Raw genomic sequence first — 20,017 nt, forward strand, 5'->3', positions numbered from 1 at the left:
AAACATCTTCCAACATCCTGAAACATCCAAACATCCCGAAACATCCACCAAACATCTTCCAACATCCACCAAACATCTTCCAACATCCACCAAACATCCACCAAACATCCAAACATCCCAAAACATCCAAACATCCCGAAACATCCAAACCTCCCGAAACATCCACCAAACATCTTCCAACATCCTGAAACATCCACCAAACATCTTCCAACATCCCGAAACATCCACCAAACATCTTCCAACATCCCGAAACATCCACCAAACATCTTCCAACATCCTGAAACATCCACCAAACATCTTCCAACATCCTGAAACATCCAAACATCCCGAAACATCCAAACCTCCCGAAACATCCACCAAACATCTTCCAACATCCTGAAACATCCAAACCTCCCGAAACATCCACCAAACATCTTCCAACATCCCGAAACATCCACAAAACATCCAAACATCTTCCAACATCCACCAAACATATTCCAACATCCTGAAACATCCACCAAACATCTTCCAACATCCTGAAACATCCACCAAACATCTTCCAACATCCTGAAACATCCCGAAACATCCACCAAACATCTTCCAACATCCTGAAACATCCCGAAACATCCACCAAACATCTTCCAACATCCCGAAACATCCACAAAACATCCAAACATCTTCCAACATCCACCAAACATATTCGAACATCCTGAAACATCCACCAAACATCTTCCAACATCCTGAAACATCCTCCAAACATCTTCCAACATCCCGAAACATCCACCAAACATCTTCCAACATCCCGAAACATCCACCAAACATCCTCCAACATCCTGAAACATCCACCAAACATCTTCCAACATCTTCCAACATCCTCCAAACATTCTGAAACATCCTCCAAACATCTTCCAACATCCTGAAACATCCTCCAACATCCTGAAACATCCTCCAAACATCTTCCAACATCCTGAAACATCCTGAAACATCCTCCAAACATCTTCCAACATCCTGAAACATCCTGAAACATCCTCCAAACATTCTGAAACATCCTGAAACATCCTGAAACATCCTCCAAACATTCTGAAACATCCTGAAACATCCAAACATCCCGAAACATCCTGAAACATCCAAACATCTTCCAACATCCCAAAACATCCTCCAAACATCTTCCAACATCCTGAAACATCCCAAAACATCCTCCAAACATCTTCCAACATCCTGAAACATCCTGAAACATCCTCCAAACATTCTGAAACATCCTGAAACATCCTCCAAACATCTTCCAACATCCTGAAACATCCTCCAACATCCTGAAACATCCTCCAAACATCTTCCAACATCCTGAAACATCCAAACATCCCAAAACATCCAAATATCCTGAAACATCCACCAAACATCTTCCAACATCCCGAAACATCCACCAAACATCTTCCAACATCCCGAAACATCCACAAAACATCTTCCAACATCCCGAAACATCCACCAAACATCCTCCAACATCCTGAAACATCCACCAAACATCTTCCAACATCTTCCAACATCCTCCAAACATTCTGAAACATCCTGAAACATCCTCCAAACATCTTCCAACGTCCTGAAACATCCTCCAACATCCAGAAACATCCTCCAAACATCTTCCAACATCCTGAAACATCCCGAAACATCCACCAAACATCTTCCAACATCCTGAAACATCCCGAAACATCCACCAAACATCTTCCAACATCCCGAAACATCCACAAAACATCCAAACATCTTCCAACATCCACCAAACATATTCGAACATCCTGAAACATCCACCAAACATCTTCCAACATCCTGAAACATCCTCCAAACATCTTCCAACATCCCGAAACATCCACCAAACATCTTCCAACATCCCGAAACATCCACCAAACATCCTCCAACATCCTGAAACATCCACCAAACATCTTCCAACATCTTCCAACATCCTCCAAACATTCTGAAACATCCTCCAAACATCTTCCAACATCCTGAAACATCCTGAAACATCCTCCAAACATCTTCCAACATCCTGAAACATCCTGAAACATCCTCCAAACATTCTGAAACATCCTGAAACATCCTGAAACATCCTCCAAACATTCTGAAACATCCTGAAACATCCAAACATCCCGAAACATCCTGAAACATCCAAACATCTTCCAACATCCCAAAACATCCTCCAAACATCTTCCAACATCCTGAAACATCCCAAAACATCCTCCAAACATCTTCCAACATCCTGAAACATCCTGAAACATCCTCCAAACATTCTGAAACATCCTGAAACATCCTCCAAACATCTTCCAACATCCTGAAACATCCTCCAACATCCTGAAACATCCTCCAAACATCTTCCAACATCCTGAAACATCCAAACATCCCAAAACATCCAAATATCCTGAAACATCCACCAAACATCTTCCAACATCCCGAAACATCCACCAAACATCTTCCAACATCCCGAAACATCCACAAAACATCTTCCAACATCCCGAAACATCCACCAAACATCCTCCAACATCCTGAAACATCCACCAAACATCTTCCAACATCTTCCAACATCCTCCAAACATTCTGAAACATCCTGAAACATCCTCCAAACATCTTCCAACGTCCTGAAACATCCTCCAACATCCAGAAACATCCTCCAAACATCTTCCAACATCCTGAAACATCCTGAAACATCCTGAAACATCCTGAAACATCCTCCAAACATCTTCCAACATCCTGAAACATCCTGAAACATCCTCCAAACATCTTCCAACATCCTGAAACATCTTCCAACATCCTGAAACATCCTGAAACATCCTCCAAACATTCTGAAACATCCTGAAACATCCAAACATCCCGAAACATCCTGAAACATCCAAACATCTTCCAACATCCCAAAACATCCTCCAAACATCTTCCAACATCCTGAAACATCCCAAAACATCCTCCAAACATCTTCCAACATCCTGAAACATCTTCCAACATCCTGAAACATCCTGAAACATCCTCCAAACATTCTGAAACATCCTGAAACATCCAAACATCCCGAAACATCCTGAAACATCCAAACATCTTCCAACATCCCAAAACATCCTCCAAACATCTTCCAACATCCTGAAACATCCCAAAACATCCTCCAAACATCTTCCAACATCCTCCAACATCCAGAAACATCCTCCAAACATCTTCCAACATCCTGAAACATCCTGAAACATCCTGAAACATCCTCCAAACATCTTCCAACATCCTGAAACATCCTGAAACATCCTGAAACATCCTGAAACATCCTCCAAACATCTTCCAACATCCTGAAACATCCTGAAACATCCTCCAAACATCTTCCAACATCCTGAAACATCTTCCAACATCCTGAAACATCCTGAAACATCCTCCAAACATTCTGAAACATCCTGAAACATCCTCCAAACATCTTCCAACATCCTGAAACATCCTCCAACATCCTGAAACATCCTCCAAACATCTTCCAACATCCTGAAACATCCAAACATCCCAAAACATCCAAATATCCTGAAACATCCACCAAACATCTTCCAACATCCCGAAACATCCACCAAACATCTTCCAACATCCCGAAACATCCACAAAACATCTTCCAACATCCCGAAACATCCACCAAACATCCTCCAACATCCTGAAACATCCACCAAACATCTTCCAACATCTTCCAACATCCTCCAAACATTCTGAAACATCCTGAAACATCCTCCAAACATCTTCCAACGTCCTGAAACATCCTCCAACATCCAGAAACATCCTCCAAACATCTTCCAACATCCTGAAACATCCTGAAACATCCTGAAACATCCTCCAAACATCTTCCAACATCCTGAAACATCCTGAAACATCCTGAAACATCCTCCAAACATCTTCCAACATCCTGAAACATCCTGAAACATCCTCCAAACATCTTCCAACATCCTGAAACATCTTCCAACATCCTGAAACATCCTGAAACATCCTCCAAACATTCTGAAACATCCTGAAACATCCAAACATCCCGAAACATCCTGAAACATCCAAACATCTTCCAACATCCCAAAACATCCTCCAAACATCTTCCAACATCCTGAAACATCCCAAAACATCCTCCAAACATCTTCCAACATCCTGAAACATCTTCCAACATCCTGAAACATCCTGAAACATCCTCCAAACATTCTGAAACATCCTGAAACATCCAAACATCCCGAAACATCCTGAAACATCCAAACATCTTCCAACATCCCAAAACATCCTCCAAACATCTTCCAACATCCTGAAACATCCCAAAACATCCTCCAAACATCTTCCAACATCCTCCAACATCCAGAAACATCCTCCAAACATCTTCCAACATCCTGAAACATCCTGAAACATCCTGAAACATCCTCCAAACATCTTCCAACATCCTGAAACATCCTGAAACATCCTGAAACATCCTCCAAACATCTTCCAACATCCTGAAACATCCTGAAACATCCTCCAAACATCTTCCAACATCCTGAAACATCTTCCAACATCCTGAAACATCCTGAAACATCCTCCAAACATTCTGAAACATCCTGAAACATCCAAACATCCCGAAACATCCTGAAACATCCAAACATCTTCCAACATCCCAAAACATCCTCCAAACATCTTCCAACATCCTGAAACATCCCAAAACATCCTCCAAACATCTTCCAACATCCTGAAACATCCTGAAACATCCTCCAAACATTCTGAAACATCCTGAAACATCCAAACATCCCGAAACATCCTGAAACATCCTCCAAACATCTTCCAACATCCTGAAACATCCTCCAAACATCTTCCAACATCCTGAAACATCCAAACATCCCAAAACATCCAAACATCCTGAAACATCCTCCAAACATCTTCCAACATCCTGAAACATCCACAAAACATCCTGAAACATCCTCAAAACATCCTGAAACATCCTCAAAACATCCTGAAACATCCTTAAACATCCTGAAACATCTAGTTGTGGCCTCTAGCTCTGATGGCTCTCTAGGCTGGGATGCTGGAGAGATGAGGGAGGAAGTGTACAGCACGCTTACCTTTTCTGGCTCTGTCCAGCACAGCAGCGCGCCGTACACTCCTCGCCTCATCCCAGCTCTGTGATGTGGGCACATCCCAAGTCTTGCGAACTTGTTTCTTAACAAAAAAATCCAGGAGTTCCTTGGACACCAGCAATGTATTCCACGAGCTGCAGTCCCCTAACGAGCAGCCTCAGAGTTTCATGGTTAAGTCCCAGAACGCTTCAATGTCTGCCGCGTCCATTATTGGTGAGATCCTTCTGTCATGATGCGTTGGTTTTGCGAGGCGTAAAGACACGAATGTGGACTTCAAAAACAAGGCTTGATTTATTAATCACAAAAAACAGAACAAGGTTAACATAAGGCGCGGCTGAGCTGGATGACAAAACTAGATCTATGAAAACAAAACATGACTAAGACAAAACAAAGAACATAAGTTGGAAAAAACAAGGCGTGAAAGGTATATGTGCATGGCGCAAGGATCTCACAATGACTGAAAGCAAACAGGGAACCTAAGTACTGTGGGGACTGATGAGTGATGAGTGCAGCTGATGAGAATGAAACTAATGACCTGGCATGGGGAGTGAGGGAAAAGCAAATGGCAAAACTAAAACTAAACATGGACTAGAAAACTAGAGACTAAACACCAAAGCATGAGAAACTAATGCCACATTTACACATAGCCGGGTATTTAGAGAAATTAATATTTCCCCCCTCCGTTTTCAATAATAACATTGTGCACACAACATCGTTTTCAAAAAACTTGTCATTTACATCAACCCGCATAAATACGCCGTCAAGTGCCATAATAACTATGCCAAACCTGTTGGCGGCAGTGTAGGGAAAGGAATAAAGCCATGCAAGCCAATCAAAATCCTCAGAATCAACACTGCACCACGTCTTGGAAGGGAAAGATGCAGTAAAAATGCTGACCTCCGTGCAATCCTTCGCCTCTGATCCTCCATGTAGAGCAGCTGTTGCAAATGCAGTAAGGCCAGAATCGTTTGCACAAACGTAAAAATTAGTCGAACTTTAACATCATCCACGATAATCCTGATCAGTAGCCAAACAAACTGTAAACACAAGGTGCTCGCATGATGTTAAGCATTTTCTGGCGCATAATGTGACGTTTAAGAACCTAAAACGCCGTTTCTCCCAGTTGGCACGGCAACACATAACCGGCGTTATGAGAAATCTCCACTTTGGCCGGAGGTTTTAGAAATAATCGTTTTCTGTGATAAAAACGGGGTTTTGGTGTAAATGAGAGGCCAAACCGCAGGAAAATATCTGCGTCTTCCTATCCTGTAAACGGGGCCTAAAACACAAAACTAAAAACATGGCACCAAACCCCATGTTCATGACAGAAACATCCTGAAACATCCTGAAACATCCTGAAACATCCACACCCCCAAAGTGCTGCAACCTTCTTCTTTTATGCAGATTATTTCATGTCGTCGTGCACAAAAATGAGATTATGTGGGATTAGTTTAAAACAAAAATTTCTAAATGAACCCAAGTTAATTCAGTCCTCCGGTGCTCCAGCCATGCACCAGGTTTCCTGAAGTTCAGCTCTTTAGCTTTTGATGTAAAGTTGTGAACAAACACTGTGTTCCTGCACCTCAGCTGTGGTCTCTGGAGGAAGCGACTGATGTTTTCAGCAGGATGTTCTGCTCTCTGTGGCCCACAGCGTTTAGTGGCGTAGTTAGTGATGGTGGCTGCTGCCTCTGCACTTTAAAGCCTCGTAACGGTGAAGGCAGGACGATTTGAACAGACCACACTGCTATGTTTAGACCAGACTAACAATCTGAGATGGTCCCACCGCTGCTGGAGCTGTTTTTGGATCATCTCTGGAACCTATTTTGGTGAAACCTCCTTGGTTTCTCCCTCAAGTTAATTAATTTCAAATGTGAGCTAAAGAAAAACAACAACTACAGAACATTTTGTTGTACTTTTACCATCATATCTGACAGAAAAATCCCCCCATTTCACAGACTGTGAAACACTTTAAAACAGAATTGGCTCTATATGAACGAATTGGATTATTTTATGAATAATTATCATTACAATTAATTGAATTCCAATTGGCTTGAATTGGACTTTATTATATGTACCTTGAGATGACATTTGTTATATTTGGTGCTATATAAATAAAAATGAATTGAATTGAATTTAACCCTTTAACGCCTATTGTCGCATATATGCTACAAACCTTTTGACTCAATCAACCAGCTGAGATAGCATCTTTATTCCCCCAGTACCAAAAATTCTATTTATTTTTTGTGCAAAAGTGAAATGAATAATCTCAGCATTTTTTACCATCTACTTAAAGGCTAAAACACACACAAAACATTTTTTTATATACAGCTATATAAATGCAGGCGTTAAGGGGTTAAAAGGACTCACTACTTTTATTTGTGTATTTTATTTGCATTTTACTGTCCCTGCTTTTGAAATTAATATTTGTCTTTTATCCCACTGTAGCACTTTGAGATTTTGTTGTAAATGCGTTATAAATAAAATGTATTATTATTATTATTATTATTATTTTGACACGTTTGATTGTAAAATCTGAAGCCTGAGCTGAAACAGGGCTCCCTGCTGCTCATGGGACCCGAACAGTCAATCAGTTATCAGAACGCTTCAGGCTGTGAGGGGTTAACTGCTCGGGGGCTCATCAGCTTCACCACAATCACTTCCGACCCTTTGTGGTCTCCTCGGGCTGCCGTTAAAGGGTTAAAAAAAGGCTCCTCGGAACCAGCCAGAGGAAACATGGCAGAAATTACCCTCCTTTAGGGAAGGTGTGCTTTCTTATTAGCCCCACCACATCTAACTGCTCACTCATTGCTCGCGCATACCAAACTAAAATGAAGTTAATTGCAAGCTATTGTGCAGGGAGCTTTGTGCCTGCTTCCTTTTTGGGAACGAGCAAATTAAAAATACGTGCGGATGGACTTAAGAGTCAACGGAAAAACATTTAAATTTAGCCGACAGCTAACGCTTAAAGGGACAGTTCGCCTCTTTAACATGAAGCTGTATCACATCCCATATCAGCAACATCATTTATGAACATCTTCTTACCCCCTGCTGCGTATATGGATATATACTGTACGCTGTTGCAACAAACTGGGATGAATAAACTATCTATCTATCACATTTAGAGCCAAACTTCACGGTGAAGCTGGAAGGCTGGGAGCTCATTACTGACGGTCCTGTAGCAGCTGAAACTGGGCTTTTCTTTTCTTGGGAAAAGTCCAGATCTACTCAGCTCAGAGGACTTTAACTCATCATTCATCGCTGGCTTTGTGGACGGACTTTAACACCGTCTTTCTCTGCCGTTTGTCCGCAGGTCTTGGATGTGTTTGGAGGTGTTTTCTCAGGAGGTTTGTGTCTAAAATATGTTTCTCAGACTCATTTATAATCCACTCACCTTGGGGAGTTGACCCAGACGATGCCAATGTGGCAGAAAAAAATACACTCCTTGTCTTTCTGGTTCTCGCAGGAGCAGCGTTTCTCCCTCCGGTGGGCCGTGTGGGTGAGCTGCACCAGGGGGCCCTTCTCCGCCACGGGGCTCGTGACGGAGGCTGTGGAGCACAGGATGGAGACGGATTAGATTTACTGAGTCAGAACTGGATGCTGTTTTTAAAGGTTTCATCATCAGCACACCTGGAGAACTTCCACTCTGTGACAGATTTATAGATTTAATTAATTTAGAATGCTTAATATTAGGATAAATCTAATTCAGTTTGTCAGTAAATTAAAATTTTTTAAATTAATTAAGGCAAGACACGGCAGGCAATAACAGTGGTTTCATGCAGTGGTCAATTTTTAGATTTTGGGTCAGTCTACTCCTTCAACATGTGTTCTTTCAACCTGCTATAAAGAAAATTGTGAAAACATAAATTAAAATGTTTATTTCATCACATTTTGTTCACTCGCTGCAGTGCGTTTCGTCCAAATTTACCTAAATGAATTCAAATCTTTAAACGCCGTTTTTTGTATTTTTTCAGTATCAATATCTCAGCCTATGGAGCACCTACTAACACCAAACCTTCCAGTTATACACTTAGCAGTATTCTGGAGATATTTACAGAAGGATTTGTTGATAAATCATTCCTGGCCTGATTTATGTGACATTATTATGTTTTTTTAGGCTATGGACAGTATATTTTGCTTTCCTAGGTAATGAAAGCAGATATCCTGAAACCCTTCTGTAATTTTCTTTTCATTTAGTGTTTAAACAAAATGAAAAAAGACTTTTGCACCTGACTTTATCATATGTTCAGATCTATCTTCCGGAAATATATGCAAATGTGTGCATATTTAATGAGATAATGCCTAATTTGCATAATTAAACATACAAATTTCTAAAACTTGCAATACATTTTCTTTTCATACTTGTATAAGTAATCAACTGAGGAAGTTTCATGGTGATAGCTATTATTTTAAAATATTACCCTATTCACCTGTAGCGTCTCGCCTTAAATTCATCACATTTTAACTCCTGATTTTATCTATTGTTCTTATTTCTTTCTTTTTTGTTTAAAATTTAAATCATGCTTTTTATTTCTACTGCTTTAATGTATCTGTAAAGCACTTTGAATCTGTAGTTGAATTGTGCTGTACAAATAGACTTGCCTTGCCTTACATGAAATGTGCTACAAATAAATTTGATTTGATTGTCTGTAAAGGGCTGTAGAAATAAAGTACATTTACATTAAAAAAAAACAACTCATTATTAATTCTTACTCTGGAAACGTGGTCCTCCTATCATGAAACAACTTAAATTAGGAAAAAAAAACATTTAAACCTGGAAAATACGACCCAAAATACAAACAATGGGTAGAAAAAATTATTTAAAAAAGGTGAAATGACTTATTTAGGTTTTAATATTTAAGCAATATTTAGGCATTTAGGCTGTATAAATAAAGAACATTTACTGTAGCTGCTGTGAAAAAAAAAAGAGACTTGACATGATGGCCATCCCCATTTTCTGATGTTTCCCTTTGTGTCGTTGCTCATATCTCATGTATTTATAAAGTTATGTCGTTGTATTTCTGTTGAATCTGTGGATGAAATGAGTCCTGAATACTCTGGAGTTTCCTCCCCGCTACACCTGAGCACACACACGTGCACACACGTGCACACATGTAGGCTTTAAAACAGCCCGTAAAGCAGACGCAGCCCACAGACAGCCTTTGATGTTGCTCACAGTGCACACGGGAATGTTTGGGCGTCTCAACAGGGTTTTACACGACTCACACACGGGCACGAAATAACACCTCTGCTCACCATAAATGCTTTAGGTCTGTTCTTTATGTTGCTGTGTCACACAGATTCAAATATTTGAGGTTGTTGTTCATGTAAAGTTTCCAAAGGAAGCTGTTATTTTGTCCAAAGTGGAACAAGAATCATTGTTTTGTTTTTTTTAGTTTCCAGCCCTCATCCTGGGTCGGGTCACGGTGGTGTTTGGGAGGAAAGACGTCCCACTTTTAAAGAGTTTATGCTGGGACACAATGGCTGTGTTCCAAACCGCATACTACTCCTACTACTCCTACTACTCCTACTAACTTTCTGAGTTAGTATGTGAGTTTGAGTAAGCAGAAGTTCCCGGATGCATACTAGATTCTCCTAAATGTTGGGTATGCATCATGAGGTTACTACTCATACTCAAACTACCCAAGATGCAACGTAACGTGACGTCGCCGATGGTCATTTCCTGTCAAAACGGCAGTTTCAAGCTAGCTACAACGAGGGTAGGTTCACTTCCTGTTTTCAAAACAAAAGCACCAATTGTATGGTAATGGCTTTCCCTATGATAAAAGGCAACGGGTATTTTATTTTGTGAAAATAACAGGAAGTGCGTTAGCTCACTGCGGCTAGCTTTAGTAGCACCGAATTCGTGGGAACAAAATTGTAAACAGCCGGTATTTTGTCAGGTTTTCAACACGTTGGGGATCTAAACGACTACTTTCTCATCTGAAAATGTTTCAAATGTTGCTAAAGTTTACAGAGTTTAGAGCTTAAGGGAAATCAGCTTCAGGCCGGCTGATTTCAGCTCGGGCAGGAGCGAAATGCATTGTGGGTAAACGCTCTGCATACTGTCTGACCGATCAGTATGCAGTATGCAGTATGTAGTATGTAGTATGCAGTATGTAGTATGTAGTATGCAGTATGTAGTATGTAGTATGTAGTATGTAGTATGTAGTATGCAGTATGTAGTATGCAGTATGTAGTATGTAGTATGCAGTATGTAGTATGTAGTATGTAGTATGTAGATGCAGTATGTAGTATGTAGTATGTAGTATGTAGTATGTAGTATGTAGTATGTAGTATGCAGTATGTAGTATGCAGTATGTAGTATGTAGTATGCAGTATGTAGTATGCAGTATGCAGTATGTAGTATGTAGTATGTAGTATGCAGTATGTAGTATGCAGTATGCAGTATGTAGTATGTAGTATGCAGTATGCAGTATGTAGTATGGAGTATGTAGTATGTAGTATGCAGTATGTAGTATGTAGTATGCAGTATGTAGTATGTAGTATGTAGTATGCAGTATGTAGTATGTAGTATGCAGTATGTAGTATGCAGTATGCAGTATGTAGTATGTAGTATGCAGTATGCAGTATGTAGTATGGAGTATGTAGTATGTAGTATGCAGTATGTAGTATGTAGTATGCAGTATGTAGTATGTAGTATGTAGTATGCAGTATGCAGTATGTGGTATGTAGTATGCAGTATGTAGTATGCAGTATGTAGTATGCGGTATGTAGTATGTAGTATGCAGTATGTAGTATGTAGTATGCAGTATATAGTATGCAGTATGTAGTATGCAGTATGTAGTATGTAGTATGTAGTATGCAGTATGTAGTATGCAGTATGTAGTATGTAGTATGTAGTATGCAGTATGCAGTATGTGGTATGTAGTATGCAGTATGTAGTATGCAGTATGTAGTATGCAGTATGTAGTATGTAGTATGTAGTATGCAGTATGTAGTATGCAGTATGTAGTATGCAGTATGTAGTATGTAGTATGTAGTATGCAGTATGTAGTATGCAGTATGTAGTATGTAGTATGTAGTATGTAGTATGCAGTATGCAGTATGTAGTATGCAGTATGCAGTATGTAGTATGCAGTATGTAGTATGCAGTATGCAGTATGTAGTATGTAGTATGCGGTATGCAGTATGTAGTATGGAGTATGTAGTATGTAGTATGCAGTATGTAGTATGTAGTATGTAGTATGCAGTATGCAGTATGTGGTATGTAGTATGCAGTATGTAGTATGCAGTATGTAGTATGCGGTATGTAGTATGTAGTATGCAGTATGTAGTATGTAGTATGCAGTATATAGTATGCAGTATGTAGTATGCAGTATGTAGTATGTAGTATGTAGTATGCAGTATGTAGTATGCAGTATGTAGTATGTAGTATGTAGTATGCAGTATGCAGTATGTGGTATGTAGTATGCAGTATGTAGTATGCAGTATGTAGTATGCAGTATGTAGTATGTAGTATGTAGTATGCAGTATGTAGTATGCAGTATGTAGTATGCAGTATGTAGTATGTAGTATGTAGTATGCAGTATGTAGTATGCAGTATGTAGTATGTAGTATGTAGTATGTAGTATGTAGTATGTAGTATGCAGTATGCAGTATGTAGTATGCAGTATGCAGTATGTAGTTTGTAGTATGCAGTATGTAGTATGCAGTATGTGGTATGTAGTATGTAGTATGCAGTATGTAGTATGCGGTATATAGTATGCGGTATGTAGTATGTGGTATGTAGTATGTGGTATGCAGTATGCAGTATGTGGTATGTAGTATGCAGTATGTAGTATGCAGTATGTGGTATGTAGTATGTAGTATGCAGTATGTAGTATGTAGTATGTAGTATGCAGTATGCAGTATGCAGTATGTAGTTTGTAGTATGCAGTATGTAGTATGCAGTATGTGGTATGTAGTATGTAGTATGCAGTATGTAGTATGCAGTATGTGGTATGTAGTATGTAGTATGCAGTATGTAGTATGTAGTATGCAGTATGTAGTATGCAGTATGTGGTATGTAGTATGTAGTATGCAGTATGTAGTATGTAGTATGTAGTATGTAGTATGCAGTATGCAGTATGTAGTATGCAGTATGCAGTATGTAGTTTGTAGTATGCAGTATGTAGTATGCAGTATGTGGTATGTAGTATGTAGTATGCAGTATGTAGTATGTAGTATGCGGTACATAGTATGCGGTATGTAGTATGTGGTATGTAGTATGTGGTATGCAGTATGCAGTATGTGGTATGTAGTATGCAGTATGTAGTATGCAGTATGTGGTATGTAGTATGTAGTATGTAGTATGCAGTATGTGGTATGTAGTATGTAGTATGCAGTATGCAGTATGTAGTATGTAGTATGTAGTATGCAGTATGTAGTATGTAGTATGCAGTATGTAGTATATAGTATGCAGTATGCAATTTGTGGTATGTAGTATGCAGTATGTAGTATGTAGTATGCAGTATAGAGTATGTAGCATGTAGTATTTAGTATGCAGTATGTAGTATGCAGTATGTAGTATGCAGTATGCAGTATGTAGTATACAGTATGTAGTATACAGTATGTAGTATGCAGTATGTAGTATGTAGTATGTAGCATGTAGTATTTAGTATGCAGTATGTAGTATGCAGTATGCAGTATGTAGTATACAGTATGTAGTATATAGTATGTAGTATGCAGTATGTAGTATGTAGCATGTAGTATGTAGCATGTAGTATGTAGCATGTAGTATTTAGTATGTTGCATGTAGTATGTAGCATGTAGTATTTAGTATGTAGTACGTAGCATGTAGCATGTAGTATGTTGCATGTAGTATTTAGTATGTAGTACGTAGCATGTAGCATGTAGCATGTAGTATGGAGTATGCAGTATGCAGCATGTAACATGTAGCATGTAGCATGCAGTATGCAGTATGGAGTATGCAGTATGCAGCATGTAGCATGTAGTATGTAGTATGTAGCATGTAGTATGCGGTTTGAAACACAGCCTCTGAGGTGTTTCCAGTAAAAGGGACAATTCTGACGGAGGCTACGTCCTGATGTGGACCACAGCTGCTAACTGCTAACTGCTAACTGCTAACTGCTAACCGAATGAGAAGATGGTGACGCAGGGCTCTGATCAGCAGGCTGCTGGATGATTGCTGAAGCCTCTCAAACAAAAGTTAAAAAAGGCTTTGGCTTCCAGAGAAAGTCCAGTTTTTCACTGATAGATGTGAGATCTGTGGCCAGCCGGGGGGGCAGCACACCTGTTGCCGGGCGGCGCTGACCTGCTCGTGTGTGTTCCAGCGCCAGACAGAAACATCTGTCAGCACAGCGGCGCCCTGCCAGACGCATCATTACTGCATCATGAAGCAGGAGATAATGGGAGAATAATGAAGCTACTGTTCTGCCTGGCTTCAAACAGCCGGCCCGCAGGTCTCCCACATCCAGCCGACAGCTTTCTGCTCAGGAAAAAAAGCCCAAATCTGCCCGAGGATGTTGGCATTCTTCTGCTAAACAGGGTGTGTGTGTTTAATTCAGGGTGAATGTCAGAAGGAAAATAAAAACATTCCTGGACTGAGTCCCTAAACTCCTGGAGAGTCAATTACAAGCTGCAGGTTTGACCCCGAGTTCCTGAGCTTCTGTGGGGCCGACTGTGGGATCAGCTCTCTGTTTGAGTTGGGGCGCGAATGTCAACACAACAGCTTCTGAGTTCATTAACCAAGACGCTTCCTCAGCTGACAGTCAGGAATCACCATCTATGGTGCCCCCCCGTTTCAGCCAATTAACCCTCCTGTTGTGAGCCACCACCATGTTCAGCTGCAGAAAAAACACCTTAAACTATCTTTTCCCAACCTGAAATGTTATGACTTTTCCTAAAGGGACCCCATCATTAGAAAAAGTCACACTTTATTTCTGTTTATGTTTCCATGTGGGCTGTACACCACTAGGGTACAAAGATTGTCTTATGGGTCATTTTTGACCCGTGAATTATAAAAACATTTAAACACCAGAAAAAAGTTCACTGTTTTTTAACTGTTTTTAAAACTATTTTTTAACTGTTTTTTAACTGTTTTTAAACTGTTTTTAAACTGTTTTTTAACTGTTTTTTAACTGTTTTTAAAACTATTTTTTAACTATTTTTTAACTGTTTTTTAACTGTTTTTTTTAACTGTTTTTTAACTGTTTTTAAACTGTTTTTTAACTGTTTTTAAACTGTTTTTTAACTGTTTTTTAACTGTTTTTTAACTGTTTTTTAACTGTTTTTAAACTGTTTTTAAACTGTTTTTTAACTGTTTTTTAACTGTTTTTTAACTGTTTTTAAAACTATTTTTTAACTATTTTTTAACTGTTTTTTAACTGTTTTTAAACTGTTTTTTAACTGTTTTTAAACTGTTTTTTAACTGTTTTTTAACTGTTTTTAAAACTATTTTTTAACTATTTTTTAACTGTTTTTAAACTGTTTTTTAACTGTTTTTTAACTGTTTTTTCAACTGTCACTAAAACTATTTTTTAACTGTTTTTAAACTGTTTTTTTAAACTGTTTTTTCAACATAATTAATTCAGAAGTAATTACTTCACATTTATATAATAGCAATAATAAACCTTTATTATGTAAAAGAAAACTGAGAAAACAAGAAAACTGTTGGTCCAGCTGACAGTAAAATTAAAAAACTGAAAACTGGTGATTGTCTTTTTGTATTGTGTAACAAAAAATACATGATAAAAAATGTGTTGAGTTGAGTTGAATAGATAAATAACAGCTGGTTTCATCATACTAAACAGATTTTGGATTTAAAATTCAATTAAGTGATGCTAAGTTAAGGACAAAGGGGAGTAAACACAATGTTAAGACCACACAAAGGGTTAACTGCACGCTTCAGGACATCAGATCAGCTTCAGTTAAGACATTAACTTTGGATCCGAGGTTCCTCATCTGGAATGACTTTGGAAGCGTCGGGAGGATCCCCCACACTGCTCCGACGTTCCTCTCCAAGTCAAACTAATCTGAGCCAAGGTATTCGGTCCTCAGGCTGGAGACAGTGGGACAGGTTGGAATCCATTTTGCATGGAGATGTCACGCTTTTTAATCGGCTGTTATCGTCCCCAAAACACACAGAACACCCAATGTGCAATATCCTGCTCAAACATGCATGTGAGGTTAGACAAGCAGGTGGAGGCCGCAGTTCTCAGCTCTGAAGCAACACTTCTGGCCTCCCAGAAATAAGAGGGACGACTTCCTGAAGCGGGGACAAACACAAGGAATGCAAAGAATCTGTCCTCACCAATCATTGCCTTAAATATGAGTTTATCTGCAGGGAAAGTGTTTCCTTTAACCAGCCATGAAGTCTTCATACGGGGATAAAATACATCTCTCTGACATATCTCGGTTAGAGGTCGAAAGCTTCATGGTTAAAGCTGAATTACATCATTTTTACGAAGCCACGACCACCTATATGGACACCATTTTGACATATATGCAGTAGGGATGCAAATGATCGATTAATTCTTTAATCATTAGTTGACTGATCTTATCGATCGACTTACGATTAATTGATAAGCGGCGTTTTTCACCTGAATTTCAGTGTTTCAATAGGGCCTTTAAAAATATCAGCTAGTTAAAACACTGAATTCAAAAAGTATATATTATATTATGATAATTATATTGTATTATATTATATTACATATTCCTCAAGTAATTATGCATTAGGAAAAGAAAGCAGACATGTTTTTTATGGTATAACAAATCATTCTTTAATAAAAAATGTTTTTAAAAAAACAAATAAATTAAGGACTGGCTCAGTTCGTGCATTTGAAACATTAGACATTTAAAACAATAAAAGAAATTAAATAGAGAGCCAAACAGAATATTATTGAGCCTATAGATTATGAAGAAACTGCATCTAGGCTATTAATTAGGAAATCCTCAACTGAAACATGCACAACATTTTTCTGCCTTAATTTGTATAGGGTTACAGCAAAATAGAAACGTTCAGAGGATCCCCGGACACAACGTAAAACATCACAGGGCCTCAAACCAGATCAATCAAATAAAGTAATGATCAAATCATGTTACCCTTTCCTGTCTGAAATGTGGCAAATGGCTATTTTGTTCAAGAAAATGAGCATGTTAACGTGGTCGGGGGTAAGGCGTGTGCGCAGTCTATTTACAGTGAGGCCAGCTGCTGAAAATACACGCTCAGATGGGACTGATGTGCCTGGCGTACGCAAATACCGTTTTGATAGTTTTGCCAGCGTCGGAAACCTCCCTTCATTCACTTTCCACCAGCATGTGGGGTTCGACTCAAGAAGTGCAGGAGGGTCCTTTAGGTAAATCTCCACTTCGCTCTCCACGCCACCTTTGCGGGCATCGGAATAGGTTTCACCCGGGAGTAGACTCATAGCAGATGTAGCCCCATGTCGCTGAGGCGCTGCTGTCTGGATAGTGTTCCCGTCTCCAGCGGTGGCGGCACCTGTTGCTGTGACGCTGTCGCGTTCAGCTGTAGCCATTTCAAGCAGTTTGGAATGAGCTGAGCTCCTGGTAGCTGGAGGTAGAAATCCCAGGTGTTTGTGGCGAGGGTCAAGCATAGTTGCGACCATATGGGTGGATGAGTGGAGGTCATCAGACTTAATCTGTTGAAAATAGAAACAATAGGCATACAATTATTAAAAACGATACAATTGAATGACAATTACATTAGGGCCTATTGTTTGCGTCATTATTTTTTGTATCATTATTATAGTTATTATTATTGAATATAGATCGTTTTAATAATTAATGGATACATACCTTCATGCGCTCGCCCAGCGAATCTCGCACTCTTTCCTTGAACTCTGCGACTTTGTGGCTGTCCCCGTCTGCAGCGCCGAGGTGGTTGTTGATTAGACTGAACGTGACGGGGTAAGTGTTTGAGACTGACACCTCCGACTCGGCAGACATCACCGTAGTTGCACACTTCAGGGTTCCCAACATCGGTGCCATATCTTCCATTAGCTGCCAGTAGTCGTCTCTCAACTCCAGAGTCCTCGCATCTGCCAGTTTGGTCACGGAACGGTCTGATAATACGGCTGACACGGCCCACCGCTGTTCGACTAGGCGCTCAAACATGTCGCAGACTGAGTTCCACCTGGTTTTACGATTTCCAAGTGACTCGTGTGGGGTTGTTTGCATTGACAATGTTTCTTGCGTTGTCGTGAACACACGCTGTAACGCGACCGGAGAGTCCCCAACTCTCCACAACCTCATTAAGCTTGTCAGCTAAATTGTCAGCGGTGTGTCTTTCCGACATGTTCGTCGTAGTCAGGACTGCCGATTTTAGCTGCCAGTTCTCGTTGCTGTAGTGGCACGTCACGGTAAAGTAGCTTTCTGTTGTTAGAGCCGTCCAACAGTCTGTTGTCAGAGCTACAGCAGTAGCAGTAGCTAGCGTTGTTTTAAGCTCACTCTACCTTTTTTCGTAGCGAGCCTCGAGGCGGGAGGTTATTGATGGCCTCGAAGGGATATTGTAGCCTGGCTCTAGGATCGCAATGAGATCCTGAAATCCTGCACCGTCAACTGTGTTGATTGGCATCAAATCTCTCTCGATCATGCTGCATATGCGCTCTGTAATGCCCTCCGCCCTTCTCTCATCACCCGCTCGCCTTCCCAGTGTAGCTTTGATTGTAGGTTGACCAGGTGCACGGGTGCCATGCAGGACAGCTCCATGCACGGTGTTCAAATGATAACTGAGTGAGCTAGTTGAACTGTTGTATTTCAATACCGCATGACACAGCGAACATTTGACTTCTTTGCCTGCATTAATAATGTTGAAATGGTCCCACACAGCACTTCTTTTCGCCCGCTTCATTTTGTCTTCAACCCTGGTCCCTCGCGAGATGTGTTCACCTGTCGTTCTCTGTTCAAGTTACTACAGACAGTAACGCCCTCTAGCGATTAATCGTGATTAATAAATTTTGTTCGAGCAACCTCTTGATCAACAATTAATCTAAAATCGAGTACAATATAATGTAAATTACCCATATACCCTATATTTCTTATTGGTTCAGTCTGCTCAGTTAAATTTATTTTGACCTTTATTGTTAAATGTACAAATCTGTTTTTATTTAGTTTACTGATGTTTATTATTATTACTATTATTATTATTTACCCTACTCTACATACTTTAGATTTGTTTATAGCTGATGTTTACTCTCTATTTTTATTCTATTCTATTTGCTTGTTTTTCTGTACGCTGTTGCAACACAATAATTTCCCAAATTGGGATAAAGTATTTATCTATCTATCTATCTATCTATCTATCTATCTATCTATCTATCTATCTATCATATTCTTTGAAAGATGTCAGAGGTTATTATCGTTATTATCGCGTTAACTCGGTAATTATTTAACGCCGATAAATATTTTATCACGCATTAACGCAGGTTTTATTTATTTATCTAAAAAAATAATAATAAAATAAAAAGGCTTTTGTGCCTTTAATAATATAAAAATAATAAAAATCAATATTTGGGATTAACTGTGTTTATTATTCTACCTGATGACAAGTAGAAATAAAGAAAATAAACTTCTCTTCATCGGCTCTGCTGTTATTAAAAAAAATAGGGCTGGGTAAGTTAACTCGTTAATTATTTAACATCGATAAATATTTTATCACGTATTTACGCAGGTTTTATTTATTTACATTTTTTTAATGGATGGGACAGTTCAGAGAGACAGGAAGCAGGGGGCAGAGAGAGGGGGAACAACACGCAGCACAGGGCCGTCCGATGCGGGACTCGAACCGGGGCCAGCTGCAGCGAGGACTATAGCCTCTGTACATGGACCACCCCTGTTTTATTATTTATTTTATTTTGTAAAAATCTGTTGCTCACAGGCTTTTATTTTGTAAAAGTCTGTTGCTCACAGGCTTTTATTTTGTAAAAGTCTGCTGCTGTCTGCTGTGGAACAGGAAAAGAAAGTAATCGGCGGATCCACCAAACATG

At 39.6% G+C, this 20,017-nt stretch overlaps 1 protein-coding gene across 1 annotated transcript in view; it reads right to left on the reverse strand.

Moving 5' to 3' along the window:
• The window catches only part of LOC142375232 (uncharacterized), a 52,433-nt gene that overhangs the window by 15,519 nt on the left and 16,897 nt on the right, over window positions 1-20,017 (reverse strand). The window contains exon 2 of the mRNA XM_075459200.1: window positions 8,443-8,596. Within this exon, the coding sequence (XP_075315315.1) occupies window positions 8,443-8,596 (154 nt within the window). The remainder of the gene's footprint in view (window positions 1-8,442; window positions 8,597-20,017) is intronic.

This window comes from Odontesthes bonariensis, chromosome 24, assembly GCF_027942865.1.
Source record: "Odontesthes bonariensis isolate fOdoBon6 chromosome 24, fOdoBon6.hap1, whole genome shotgun sequence".
Taxonomy (NCBI): Eukaryota; Metazoa; Chordata; class Actinopteri; order Atheriniformes; family Atherinopsidae; genus Odontesthes; species Odontesthes bonariensis.